Genomic DNA, 15,507 nt, shown 5'->3' on the forward strand with positions numbered 1-15,507 from the left:
TAACTCCCCCGACTCTCTTCGCCGATGCTAAGGCTAGCAGAAAAACAGTCTTAAGGGTCAAGTGCCTGTCTGAGGCATGGCTCAAGGGTTCGTACGGAGCACGAGTAAGAGACCCGAGAACTAAAGTGACATCCTACTGGGGAACTCGAAGTTCCCTCGGGGGACATGACTGTTCGAAGCTCTTAATGAGCATAGAAATCTCCAGGGCGTTGGAGATATCTATGCCCTTCAGACAGAACGCCATTGCAAAGGCAGACCTGTACCCTTTAATGACAAAACCGAAAGGAGCTTATCTCTGCAAAGAAAGACTAGGAAGTCTGCGATCTGAGTCAGAGAGGCTCCGACCGGAGAGATACCCCTTCCACTACACCAATCACAGAAGACCAACCACTTCCCCTGGTAGACTGAGGAGGACATCTCTCTCGTAGCGAGTCGCGAAAAGCCTCGCGTTCTGAGGAGATGCTGGATAGTCTCCATGCGTGGTCTGAGCAACTGCACCGGCAGGTGGTACCTGTTCGACAAGGGTTGCTGAAGGAGATTGGGCCAGTGTGGTAGCTCTCTCGGTGCCTCAACCAGGAGCGACAACAGATCTGGAAACCACTCCATGTGTGGCCATAGTGGAGCAATGAGAGTCATCCTGAGTCCTGGGGTTACTAGGACCCAAGACAGGACTGCGCGAAGCAAGCATAAAGGGGGAAATGCGTAGCAATCCAGTAGATCCCAAGGATGTTGCAGTGCGTCCTCGAACGCAGCCCCGGGATCTGGTACTGGAGAGCAAAACACGGCAAGCTTGGCATTGTGCCGTGTTGCGAATACAGTGAACCCTCGCTACTTCGCGGTTCGACCATCGCGGATTCACCACTTCGCGGATTTTTTCCATAACCCATATATATACAGTAATATATATATATATATATATATATATATATATATATATATATATATATATGTATGCATGTATTTATGTATACATGTATGTATGTATATATGTAGGTATGTATATGTGTATACATATAAATATATATATATATATATATATATATATATATATATATATATATATATATATATATATATATATATATACACACACACATATATATATATATATATATATATATATATATATATATATATATATATAAAGTAGGAAGATGTGATGTAGTTCTAAGGGAAAAGTATGGAAAATATGTCTGGGTAATAAGCAAAGCTCTACCTCCAGTTTGTTTCTTCATTATGATCAGAGATAAATGTAAACAAAACATTGGTTGCCATTTTTTATCGTGCTTTTTAGCGTGTTTAGGAAATGCATGATATAAAATCGCCTTTAATATTTGTGCCTGTTTTAGTTTAGGGTACTGTAGTACATGCATTAAGTGTTCTGTACATTAAAGGGTAGTTTGTTAACAGTACTACGTACAAGGGAAGGTTTTAAAAGTCTGAATATACATGCTGAATAAATAGGTAAATATGGTGTCACTACTTCGCGGATTTTCACCTATCGCGGCCGCGTCTGGAACCTATCTACCGCGATAAACGAGGGTTCACTGTAGGTCGATGCATGGTTCTCCCCAGAGGTCGAGTATTTGACTCGCGACCCAAGGGTGAAGAGACCATTCTGCTCCTATTACTGTACCTGGTTTCTGCAACTCAGGGCATCTGCCAGAACATTTCTCTTGCCTGGAATGTACCTGGCTGACAAGGTTACATGTTGACTGCCTACAGAAACACCTGCCTCGTCAACTGCTGCAAGGGACGTGAGAGCGTGCCCTCTTGCTTGTTGACGTACGCGACCACGGACGTGTTGTCGCTCATCAGCACTACCGAGTGCTCTCGAGACTGCCATCACTTCCAGCACGTTGGTGTGCAGGTGTTTCTCCTCTTCCTACCACACACCCGACACGACTAAGTCGTCCAGGTGTGCACCCCAACCTTCCGTGGACGTGTCTGTGAACAGACGGAACTGAGGTGGAGGAGGGTTTATGAGAAACCCTCTCATGAGGTTCTCCTCATTTAGCCACCAAAGGAGGACCGGACGAGAGGGAGGATCGGTGGCTGCCGACCACTGCTCCTTCAGACACCACTGAAGGGAGCGGAGATGGATCAGCCTGAAAAGAACGAGCTTCTCCAGCAAGGAGAGGTGACCTAGAAGAGCTTGCCACTGGAGGGCTGGAAGTTGTTCCTGCGACAGGAACAGCTGCACAACCTCTCTGAGTCTGCTGATCCGTTCTTCCGAGGGAAGAACGCGAGCTGTTGCCGAGTCGATCAGCATTCCCAGATACTTCACCTTCGGCTTTTGAATAAGGTTCGACTTCTCATAGTTCACCACGATCCCCAGATCGTGACAAACTACCAGAAGTGAGTCTTGATACTGAATTAACTGCTCCTGCGAGGGAGCGAGAATCAGCCAGTCGTCGAGGTACATCAGTAGGTGGATGCCCCTCGAGTGGGCCCAAGCTGCTACCGTCGTGAACACTCGCGTGAACACTAGGGGAGCTGTGCACAGTCCGAAGCACAGGACTTTGAACTAGTACACCGTGCTCTGGAAGGTGAATCGGAGGTACTTTTGAGACGACCGATGAACTGGTACTTGAAAGTACACGTCCTTCATGTCTATCAAAAGCATGAAGTCGTACTGCCTGATGGCTAACAGCGCAGTGCGAACTGTCAGCATCTTGAACGCAGTTTGCTGAACAAACTTATTCAATGGCGAAAGGTCGATGATCGGTCTCCAACCTCCTGTCGCCTTCTCGACAAGGAAGAGACGACAGTAGAACCCTGGATAGCCACTTCAGTTGAAGTGGCTATCCTGGAGGGTACTTAGCCTTGATTGGTGTGTTAGCTCTGCCATGTTGACCAATTTTACCCAACATTTTGTCTTTATTCTTTGAGTTGTATGAGGTGCTTGATACAGGGTATACATTTTTATGTACATATTGTTTTTATCATCATTATTGTAAAGTTTGCTTTCAAGTACAGTATGTTGAGACTTTTTTATTGTTTTTAATGCTTTCTCTGTCTGGAAATATTGAGCAAAATCCAGGCCCAGTGCAACCTAGACTTCAGCATTGTCATCTACTGTATTCAAATATTCATGACTAAATGGCAATACGAGAGACTTTACAGTTGCCTCAAAGACAGTATGTGTCCTTCAAGTCTATCGAAAGCATGAAGTCGTACTGCCTGATGGCTAACAGTGCAGTGCAAACTGTCAGCATCTTGAATGCAGTTTGCTGAACAAACTTGTTCAATGGCGAAAGGTCGATGATCGGTCTCCAACCTCCTGTCGCCTTCTCGACAAGGAAGAGACGACAGTAGAACCTTGAATAGCCACTTCAGTTGAATTGGCTATCCTGGAGGGTACTTAGCCTTGATTGGTGTGTTAGCTCTGCCATGTTGACCAATTTTACACAACATTTTGTCTTAAGTCTTTGAGTTGTATGAGGTGCTTAATATACATTTTTCTGTACATATTGTTTTTGTTATCATTATTGTAAAGTTTGCTTTCAAGTACAGTAAGTTGAGACTTTTTTATTGCTTTTAATTCTATCTCTGTCTGTAGATATTGAGAAAAATCCAGGCCCAATGCAACCTAGACTTCAGCATTGTCATCTAATGTATTGAAATATTCATGACTACATGGCAATATGAGAGACTTTACAATTGTCTCAAGACAGTATATTCCATTATTCTCAGAAAATTTGGTTTCTCAAATGAGGCACTCATCTGAGCTCTTTATTCCTAGTTTTAAGAAGCTAATAATTTTGAAATGGAATGACATTCCTAAGGGAAAAGGAATGGCAGAACATTTCTCTTGCCTGGAATGTACCTGGCTGACAAGGTTACATGTTGACTGCCCACAGAAACACCTGCCTCATCAACTGCTGCAAGGGACGTGAGAGCGTTCCCTCTTGCTTGTTGACGTACGCGACCACGGACGTGTTGTAGCTCATCACCTAGTACAAGAGTAGTAGCTGAAGAACCAACCCCCATATTCGCTGGGAGGCTGAGATGCCTTCTCTCTCTTGGCTGGATCTCTCTGTCTGGTGAACGTTGCATTCTATGATTATGATGTCTATATATGGTCATACTGCAGTAATAATTTTTTTTTTTTCTTTTCTGGTGGTGATGGTGGGAGATTCTCTGTTTCCTCTTCCTCACTCCCCCTCCCCCTCCTCCTGGTACTTTACCCATTGACCATCATCATCATCCTCATCCCCTAGTACAAGAGTAGTAGCAGAAGAACCAACCCCCATATTCCCTGGGAGGCTGAGTACCCTGCTGTTCCTAAGTCCTGCTATGAATGTGGATGTCATGAGACTTAGGTCACAAAAGTTTGTGGCGGGCATAGAAACTTTTATTTGCATTCGATCTATCGGAATCCAGACTTGGATGATTCTATCTTTGATTGTCTTCTTGCCATCATGGCTAAGATAAAAGATATGCTTGTTGGTGATTTTTACGCTAAACCAAAGGAGGGGTTAAATTCTTTTTCTCTAACTGATCGCCATGGCTTAAGACATTGGACTTTACCTGTGATTCAGGTTGTGAGCAAATCATAAGTGAAGCTTATCACAAGTAAGGTTGGTTTTCCAGTTGGGATGTCTGATCATGCCTTGGTTTTGTTAGTAATTAAGATTGAGAAGTCTGTCCCTGATGTGCCATACTCATGCAAGGTATATATCAAATCTCAAGCAGTTTGGAATGGAATTTTGAGTGATCTTTTGCATTTGAATCGGTCACAATTGTATGAAAGTGTTGAGACTATTTTTCTCTTGAATGAGAATCTGGTCAACATAATTGATAGGTGGATACTTTCTTGTGTATTAAAATATCAAGTGAAAGACACACCCTGGTTCAGTGATAATTGTAGTGATGCTTATTTGAAGAAGCAGGAGACCTATCATCTTGGGAAGGGTAATAGGCAAGATTTAACTTTGATTAACTATACTCAGCTTAGAGCTGTTCCTCAGAGAATTTATTCTTCAACTGAAAGGAATAAAATTTTACCATACAAGAAACCCCTATTGGTACAACCTAGGAACATAAGTGATGGAGTTAAATCTGCATTCTTTGGTGCAGAATTAACAGTTCCTCCTTTACAAAAACCAGATGGCTCTGTAACTCAGTGTTCAAAGGAAAAGGCAACTGTTTTGGCTAATGTAATTTGCAATTTGGTTTTCGTAAAGGCCTTGGAGCATGTGATGCCCTTCTTACAATCTCCAATGCTGCACAGAAATCCCTTGATTGTGGTCGGGAAGTTCGTATGATTGGCCTTGATTTTAGTGCTGTCTTTGACCGTGTTAATCATGAGGCCCTTGTTTTCAAACTGAAACAGTTGGGAGTGGGTGGGTCGTTTCTTAGCATTATTATTGATTTTTTAAGTAATATATCTCAAAGAGTTGTTGTTGATGGGCACCATAGTGATTATAGGAATGTGATATCCAGTGTTCCACAGGGTAGTGTTCTTGGCCCATTACTTTTTATACTATATACACATGACATGTGGTTTGGCCTAGAAAACAAGCTTGTTGCATATGCAGATGATGCTACTCTCTTTGCATCAATTCCATCCCCTGAATGTAGATCTAGGGTTGGTGAATCCCTTAATAGAGATTTAGCTAGAATTAGTGCATGGTGCAAATTATGGGGTATGAAGTTGAATCCTAACAAAACTCAAAGTATGATTGTAAGTAGGTCAAGGACGGTGGTTCCTCAACATCCGGATCTCAGTATTGATAATGTTTCTTTAAATATGTATGACTCTTTCAAAATTTTAGGTGTGATTCTCGACAGTAAATTTACTTTTGAGAAACATATAAGGTCTGTGTCTTCTTCAATTTCACAAAAAATAGGCTTATTGAGAAAGTCTTTCAAGATTTTCGGTGATCAATCTATTCTGAAAAAGTGTTTTAATTCTTTCATTCTACCTTGTTTTGAGTATTGTTCTCCTGTCTGGTCTTCAGCTGCTGATTCTCATCTTAATTTGTTGGACAGAAACTTACGGTCTATTAAATTTCTTATTCCTGATCTAGATATTAATCTCTGGCACCGTCGTTCAATTACTGTAGTTCATTATGCATGTTGCATAAGATTTTTCACAACTCTGACCATCCTTTAAATTCAGATCTCCCTGGACAATTCTATCCTGTTCGTAATACTAGGCAGGCAGTTAATTCTAATAGCCAGGCCTTCTCCATCACGAGGCTCAATACTACGCAGTACTCTATTAGTTTTATTCCAGCTGTGACCAAGTTGTGGAATGATCTTCCTAATCGGGTGGTTGAATCAGTAAAACTTTAAAAGTTCAAAGTTGGAGCAACTGCTTTTTTGTTGACCAGGCGGACATAGTCTTTTTATAGTTTATTTATGACATATTTGTTTTTGATGTTGTTGATAGTTTATTATATGAAATGTCTGTTTTGACGTTGTTTCTTATTTTAGAATGATTTATTGTTAATTTATTCTCTTCATTTATTTATTTCCTTATTTCCTTTCCTCACTGGGCTATTTTTCCCTGTTGGAGCCCCTGGGCTTATAGCATCCTGCTTTTCCAACTAGGGTTGTAGCTTGGATAGTAATAATAATAATAATAATAGTAAGCAAAGCAATGGGAAACTTGATTTTCCTCATTTCTGTTTTCTCGAGGCTAAACTAACTAGTTCAACTTTACAGTCCTATGAAATTAAATATTTTTGGACTTGGAGAATTAGTAATGTTACTCCATTAAGTAAATGAGTTTGTGGTAATTCTAGTCCTCCTGATTACCGCCTAATTTCCATACTCCCATATTATCTCTGCTGATTACCAACCAATTTCAAAAACGCCCATATGCTCTTTTGGTGAAACATCTAAATAGATATGCTGATGGTACTAAATTGTTCCCTAGTTTGCAGTTTGGCTTTTGCAAAGGCCTTGAAGCATGTGATGATCTTACAATTTTTAGTGCTGTACAGAAATCCCTTAATTGTGGTCAGGAAGTTTATATGATGGGTCTAGATTTCAGTGCTGCCTTTGACCGTGTTCATCATAAGGCTCTTGTTTTCAAACTCAAACATTTGGTAGTAGGAGTGTCTTTTCTCAGCATTATTATTGAATTTTTAGGTAATAGATTACAGAGAGTTTTTGTTGATGGGCATCATAGTGAGTTTAGAAATGAAATATCTGGTGTTTCTCAGGGAAGTGTTCTGAACCCATTACTTTTACTGTTATAGAAATAATATATGTGGTTTGCCCTAGAAAATAAGCTCATTGCATAAGCAGATGACGCTACTATCTTTACATCAATTCCATCACCTGAATGTAAATCTGGGTTTGCTGAATCCTGTAATAGAGAGCTGCCTAAAATTGGTGCATGGTGCAAATTATGTGGCATGAAGTTGAACTTTAACAAACTCAAAGTATGATTATAAGTAGTTCACAGACAGTGGCTCCTTGACATTCAGATCTCTACATTATGTTTCTTAACGGTATACATTGCCTTTAAAATTTTAAGTGTGATGCTTGATTGCAAATGTACTTTTGAGAAACACATTTGGTCTGTTTCTTCTGCAATTGCACAAGAAATAGGCTTACTGAGAATGTCATTCAAGATTTTCAAAGATTAATCTATTCTGAAGAAACATTTTAAATCATTCATTCTACCCCTTTTGTTCTCCTGAGTGGTCTTCAGCTACTGACTCATCTTAATTTGTTGAACAAAAACTTGAGGTCTATTAGATTTCTTATTACTGATTTGGATATTAATCTCTGGCACCATCATTAAGTAAGTTATTTATGCATTTTTCATAATTCTGACCAACCATTGCATTCAGATCTTAGACTGTACCATCGTATACGTATTGCTTGGTATGCAGTCAATTCTAACAATCTTGCCTTCTCTAAGATATGGCTTAACACTACACAATATTCTAGAAGTTTATTCCAGTTGTGACCAGATTTGAAATGATCTTCCTAAACAGGTAGTTCAACCAGTGTTTTAGGTGGCCTGTGGGTAATGTACTTGCCTGGTGATCGCCAGACTGGGGTTCGAGTCCCACTCAAACTCGTTGGTTCCTTTGGTCGCTGCAACCTTACCATCCTTGTGAGGTAAGAGTGGGGGGCTTGGGGGAGCCTTTGGGTCTAACTGATTAGTTATCAGCAGCCATTGCATGGCTCTCCTTAGTCCTAGCTTGGGCAGAGAGGGGGCTTGGGCACTGATTATATGTATTTATGGTCAGTCTCTAGGGCATTGTCATGCTTGATAGGGCAATGTCACTGTCCCTTGCCTCTGCTATTCATGAGCAGCCTATAAAAACCTTTAAAAGTACTGCAGAAGTTCCAACTTGCAGCAAATATTTTTATGCTAAACAGGCTGACTGAAGTCTCTCTTCATAGAATATATATGACAGATCTATTTATATCTTTTCCTCACAGGGCTATTTTATCGTTGGAGGCCTTTGGCTTGTAGCATCCTGCTTTCCAACTAGGGTCGTAACTTGGCTAGTAAAATAATAATAATAATAATAAAGATAATGATATTAATAATAATAATAAGAATAATTACAATGATAATAATGATAATTATAACAAAAAGTAAGGAGGTGCATGTTGCGTTTATGGATCTGGAGAAAGCGTATGATAGAGTTGATAGGGAAGGAATGTGGAATGTGATGAGGTTATATGGAGTTGGTGGAAGGTTGTTGCAAGCAGTGAAAAGTTTCTACAAAGGTAGTAAAGCATGTGTTAGTTTAGGAAATGAAGTGAGCGATTGGTTTCCGGTGAGAGTGGGGCTGAGACAGGGATGTGTGATGTCGCCGTGGTTGTTTAACTTGTATGTTGATGGAGTGGTGAGAGAGGTGAATGCTCGAGTGCTTGGACGAGGATTGAAACTGTAGATGAGAATGACCATGAATGGGAGGTAAATCAGTTGTTGTTTGCGGATGATACTGTACTGGTTGCAGACGCGGAAGAGAAGCTTGGCCGATTAGTGACAGAATTTGGAAGGGTGTGTGAGAGAAGGAAGTTGAGAGTTAATGTGGGTGAGAGTAAGGTTATGAGATGTACGGGAAGGGAAGGGGGTGCGAGGTTGAATGAAGAGTTACTAGAGGAGGTGGATCATTTTAAGTACTTGGGGTCTGTTGTTGCAGCCAATGGTGGAGTGGAAGCCGATGTACGTCAGGGAGTGAATGAAGGATGCAAAGTGTTGGGGGCAGTTAAGGGAATAGTAAAAAATAGAGGGTTGGGCATGAATGTAAAGAGAGTTCTGTATGAAAAAGTGATGGTACCAACTGTGATGTACGGATCGGAGTTGTGGGGAATTAAAGTGACGGAGAGACAGAAATTGAATGCCTTTGGGATGAAATGTCTAAGGATTATGGCTGGTGTATCTTGAGTAGATAGGGTTAGGAACGAAGAGATGAGGGTGAGAATGGGTGTAAGAAATGAGTTAGCAGCTAGAGTGGATATGAATGTGTTGAGGTGGTTTGGCCATGTTGAGAGAATGGAAAATGGCTGTCTGCTAAAGAAGGTGATGAATGCTAGAGTTAATGGGAGAAGTACAAGAGGAAGGCCAAGGTTTGGGTGTGGATGGATGGAGTGAAGAAAGCTCTGGGTGATAGGAGGATAGATGTGAGAGAGGCAAGAGAGCGTGCTAGAAATAGGAATGAATGGCGAGCGATTGTGACGCAGTTCCAGTAGGCCCTGCTGCTTCCTCCGGTGCCTTGGATGACCGCGGAGGTAGCAGCAGTAGGGGATTCAGCGTTATGAAGCTTCATCTGTGGTGGATAACGGGGGAGGGTGGGCTATGGCACCCTACCAGTACCAGCCGAACTCGGTTGAGTCCCATGTCAGGCTGGGAGGAACGTAGAGAGGAGAGGTCCCCTTTTTTGTTTCATTTGTTTGATGTCGGCTACCCCCTAAATTGGGGGAAGTGCCTTGGTATATGCGTGTATAACAAAAGGGACTATTATAACCATTTACTTCTGATGAGGTGAACACTTATTTGTACCTTACATGAGAAGTAATGTTCTGTGGGATCATTCTTCTCCTTAACTCCCTCCAGGAAAAAAGGAATATCACTTCAATGCCATAATCAAGGAACAGAATCCCTTAGACTCCACCTTAGGTTTTTATAACCATGACATTTTGAAATTATTTTCTTAGAAAGGAATTGTTCTAATATTCATATTCTACAGTTTTACAGTCCAAGACTTGCAGCAATATTTTTATACATTTAATAAGTGTTTTCCCTTTCCAGTCCTTTTCTCGAACATTACAAATAAGGCCCCCTGAACCAGAAATTATACCCGATATACAAAACACGCCTATATTAACATCCATGAGGTTGGGTTCGGGCTACCAAGAGGGAAATGCAACCTCTTCAATCCAAAGAGTGTCATCTCAAGAAGTCCTTCAACATAATACCATACCTACAACTTCATCATCTACACCTCAATTACAGAGGACTAGTAAAAATACACCAATACAAGTGAGGGACATTAACACAAGAGAAAAAAATGACGAAACAGAAGACAACCAAAATTATCTACATTTGACAACTGGAGGTAGGTTACAAAGAGTAAATCAGTAATCTAGAGGTAAAAAGTTATACAGAAATATCATAATTATATATACACATGAATGAATACATCAAGAATACAAAATTACTGAAAGGTATTGTCAACAAGAAAGATTTAGAGTATACTACATTGGATATTAAAACTTATTATAGCCACTGATAAGAAAAGAAGAATTATTTTCAGTGCCTAATAAGAAAAGTATCAAAATCTTTCATATATTATTTCATATACTTTTACCCTCTAGGCTTGATTAGTTGCAAATCTCCTGCAAAATCCTAGACCTCCACATTCCTAGCTCACTTGGACCTCCACACCCCTCAATAAGTTACAATACCAATGCATTTACACTTCTTGACTTCCTTATTCCTAGCTAAATTAAATGTGAATCTAATTCAGATGTATCAATGGCTACAAAAATCCTTTAGTATGTATTAGACTTGTCCCTCTAGTAACTAGATGTACTTCATCTTTGACTCCAAGGAATAATTCAGTAACTACTGTTTATATGCCAGTATTCACGCTAAGTATTCGAGGATAAATTTTTTAATTTGATAATATTTTAGCACTTGATTTATGTTTTCTCTATTGAAGTTAATAATCGAATACAGTATCTAAGAACTGATTCTTTCACCAGCATCTTCAAATCTAACATCAAGTAACTCTGAAGCTATGATGGCCGCTGATCCAAAATTAAAAGAATCGGTTACAAAGGACTGTATTGTTGGAACAGGAATGTATGTAGCTAACATTACTGTATAGTATCATGTAAAAATATATGTAATGATGAATATATACATAAGATGAACTGAAAGTTTAAGTAGCAAGAACTCTCATCTCAAGCAATTGATCGGGAAAGAATTACCTAATGAAGGCTATTAATGTATAATGATAAGTACAATAACAAGATAAAGCATTATAAAAATTACAAATGGAAATTAATTAAAAAATATCAAAACAATTAGCTAACTGGAATTTTCAAATCTTTTCACCCTCAAACTTGAATACAAAATTTTAATTTTTGCAAACCATTTCAGAGACCCAGGAAAGTCAAGCTTTGGAACAATACAACTTACAACTAAATTCCAAGCTCCCCGTTCACTCATTATCAGTATTCATAAATTAAGGTGAGGAATGTCCTGACAGTGCTAAGAAATTCTGATATGAAAAAAAATGGCTGCTGTGTTCTCTGTAAGTTATGATGTACTTAATTACTTACTACATTGGTCTTTGGGCCACTTGTTGACCCATAACTGCTCTCAAAGGATGTCTCCAGCCCCTCTATCTTTCGCTAAATCCCTCCATATATCCATTTCAATCCCCTCCCTGTTGAGATCTTCCTTGAGGCATCTATTCCAATTCTTTCTAGGTCTTCCCAAAGGTCTCAGTCCCATGACTTCAGCAATTAGCAATTGTCTGTGTATAGATGGTGCCAAGTGAATGCTCTTTGTTATATTACCTTGGCCCACAGAGGCATTGCTTTCTGCCATTTACTATTCAGCCTTTCCTCCTGGTCTTTTTAAACCTAGCTGTCCAACTTAAACATTACTATATTCCAGTTTTTTTCTCAGTAACAAGTCCTTTGGGTGAGGTTTCTCTATCTATCTACCATGGCACATCCTACAATTTTGGGAGGTAGCCAACATAAAAAAGAAACAAAAGTGGGGTTTTTCCTTATCATTCTTCTTGCCTGATGAGGGACTCAGCCGAGTTTGGTTGGAAATGCTAGGGTACCACAGCCCATCCCAACCCGTCTTCCACTACAAATGAAGTTTCATACGCAGACTCTCATACTTCTGCTACCTCAGCGGTCACCTAGCAACGATTTGCTGACGATTTTTCGAAAAACAATTATTCGAAAGACAATTGTTCGAAAAAAAAAATTTCGAAAACAATTGTTCGAATTTACAATTGATCGAATTACAAGATATTCAAATTAACAATTTTTCAAAATTAATATTGTTCAAATCCATGAGTTACAGCGACTTGTTGAGTAAGAGTGAAAAATTCTAATTTTTGCGGTTTATAAGCAAATGAATATTTATATGACAAACAACTCAATTGCATTGTTTATTTGTTATTCAAAAACATTTATGAAAAAGATGAACCGCAAACAAATCCTGCTTTTGAAAATAAACATTAATACTCGAATGAGTAGTTAAATGAAAAAAACTGAATTGCATCGTTTTTTCTTAAATACATTTATAAAATAAAATACAAATAAAAATGAACAGTAAATAAATCCTTCTGTGGACAATAAACAGCATAAAAATTCTCATTGTTGTTTTGGGCGCTTTCCTATTTAGTACACTATGATATTGACATAGAGTTTTCAATGAAAATTCGAATGTTATTAGCTCTGGTATTTATCCTAGAAGATAGTTACTGAAACTTTTGAAAATTTAGCAGAACAGGAGTTATCTTCACCCAAATTATGCATTTGTTATTTTCAAGTTTTTATAGTTTATATATGGAAGATTTATTTTGATGATATTATTGTTCTTAAACTTCATTAGTAGTTTTTCCTTATTTCCTTTCCTCACTGGGCTATTTTTCCTGTTGGAGCCCTTGGGCTTATAGCATCCTGCTTTTCAAACTAGGGACGTAGCTTGACATTTCATAATAATAATAATAATAATAATAATAATAATAATAATAATAATAATAATAACAATAATAATAATAATCCTATTCCCCTTTATGGTTAAGTAAAGTATGCTATGGATTCGAACAACATGAATTTCGAAAAATTGCTTATTCGAATATCTTGTAATTCGATCAATTGTAAATTCGAACAACTGTTTTCGAATAATTGAGTTTCGAATTTTTTTTTTTTGAACAATTGTCTTTCGAATAATTGTTTTTCGAAAAATCGTCCGGACACGCCTAGCAACAGGACCTATCGGAGTGACCCCAAAAAGCAACAGGACCTATCGGAACTGTGTCACAATCGCTGCCATACATTTCTATTCCTAGCATGCTCTTTTGCCTTTCTCCTGTCACTTATGGCTTTCTTCCCTCCATCCATTCAAACCTTGGCAATCCTCTTGCACTTCTTCCATCAACGCTTGCATTTATCATTTTTTTCAGCAGATCACCATTTTCCATCCTCTCTACATGGCCAAATCACCTCAACATGGTTCGAGTAGGTCTTCTTACCCGCTCCTAGTGCAACAGTAGTAGCTATAACAACAGCTTGAGTGACCCCAAAGGTACCAGTTAGCGGGTAAGTACCATCACTCTTTCAAGATGGAGAGCAATCACTTTAAGCTCCCAAGGAACCTATAGCATAAGGTCTTCCCACATGACAATCTACTCCATCTTTTTCTCCAGGAAGAAATGTCTGACAAAGGACTCATGGTCTGAGCGACTGATAATGACTGTGCTCCCTCTGAGGAGGAAGCTATAAGAGCTTCTTCTGCCACAACAAACCACTTCACTAGGGAGTTTTATCACAAGGGGAACAATGGGAACACTCACTGAAATTACAGTACACTATACAGGGATCACCATCCAGGGAACACTTAGCACTAGGTGTGCCTAATAAACGAATAAATTTGATTATCGAGCAAATAAGAACGGGTAACTCTCTCCCGAGGCAGAGAAAATCCCACGAACTGAGACGAATTATGATCTGAGTTCATCGTCTTCCTGATCGCAACAGCGAGAATAACACTCTAAAGAGGGTTGACTTCTATCAGTCTGCCCTTCACAAAGGTACACAACACATGGGGTTTCAAAGGTTTGTTTCTTCATAAAAAAAAAAGATTTACCTACTTACATGCAAGTGTTCTAAAAAAACTTGCAACAACAGAATACTGCATAACGAAAGATCAAGCAATTGCCAGACCAGTATAACAATAATTTAGTATCAGCTGCAGCTGAAGAGGAAACTGGCTATTCTGTGACAGGTAGATGGGTGAGACTTCCACCTCACACCACTAATCATTAACCATCTACCTTATTACCGATTCAATAATTGTTCCAGTGCCGCTGAAGACATATCCCTATTTTAAAGGGCGAAATGTTTGTATACGTGTAGGAAATAGCAAATTTTTACTTGTTAAACAAATTATTGAGTAGGAATAATGGTGATACAAAAATGCACACTGACCTTCACTTTAGGATGCATGTTTGAATAAAGCAAAGAATTTGCATATAACTTCCTTAAGTATAAATACTTATGCCAATACAGTACTATATTATCAGCTATAGTAAAAAAGGTAAATGCTTTCAGTGTGTAAAATCCTGTTAAACACCAAGAAATACGCATTTCACACTCAAAGTATAGAGTTCAGCATTCAGCTAATTAGAAGATGAATACATACTTCTGAATCATGAAAATAAAACAATACAATAATTGGTACTGATGCCACACTAGCAAGGGTAAGTCTGTAAAGGTAATCCAAAATTAGCTCTCAAATCACCTAATAAAGAAGTCTCTGCCAGGAGAAATTATTTCCACAAATGTGACAGGAAGCAAACTAAAGTTGGCTACTAGCAAATGCTGGCCAATATCACAAGTGATCAGGAATGTGAACAGCCATTCAGAAAAATTTAATTTTCACTTTTTTCTAGTAAAATTTGTGCCAGAAGCATCGAAAGAAGGACATCATTAAAGTCTTGAATAATCTAACCATCAAAGTTTTGGAATGGTGTTCTTTGGAGACTTCTAAATCTGTAGAAATCACAAACAAAGAAACTCTATGTTTAGTATCCTAAAGAATACACATTTCAGAAAAATCCTAGTCATGAAAGTGGATTGTTAAGAAACAATAAAAGTTATAGATAATCACCACATGCCCAAAAACATGGCTAAAATTAATTTAAGGTTATGAACAAAGTAGGTATGACTAAGATTTATATAAAGATGACACAGATGAAGGATCTAAATAATCTTTAGTGTAATCACCATAAACATATCAATATTGTATCATGTTTATCTTTTAAG

General features: G+C 38.8%; 1 protein-coding gene across 1 annotated transcript in view; it reads left to right on the plus strand.

Annotated features, from left to right (window-relative positions):
* LOC137621506 (extended synaptotagmin-2-A-like) overlaps window positions 1–15,507 on the plus strand; it is a 72,944-nt gene that overhangs the window by 36,780 nt on the left and 20,657 nt on the right. The window contains exons 6-8 of the mRNA XM_068351858.1: window positions 10,238–10,544; window positions 11,194–11,293; window positions 11,594–11,683. Coding sequence (XP_068207959.1) covers window positions 10,238–10,544; window positions 11,194–11,293; window positions 11,594–11,683 — 497 coding nt within the window. The remainder of the gene's footprint in view (window positions 1–10,237; window positions 10,545–11,193; window positions 11,294–11,593; window positions 11,684–15,507) is intronic.

Source organism: Palaemon carinicauda, chromosome 28, assembly GCF_036898095.1.
Source record: "Palaemon carinicauda isolate YSFRI2023 chromosome 28, ASM3689809v2, whole genome shotgun sequence".
Lineage (NCBI taxonomy): Eukaryota > Metazoa > Arthropoda > Malacostraca > Decapoda > Palaemonidae > Palaemon > Palaemon carinicauda.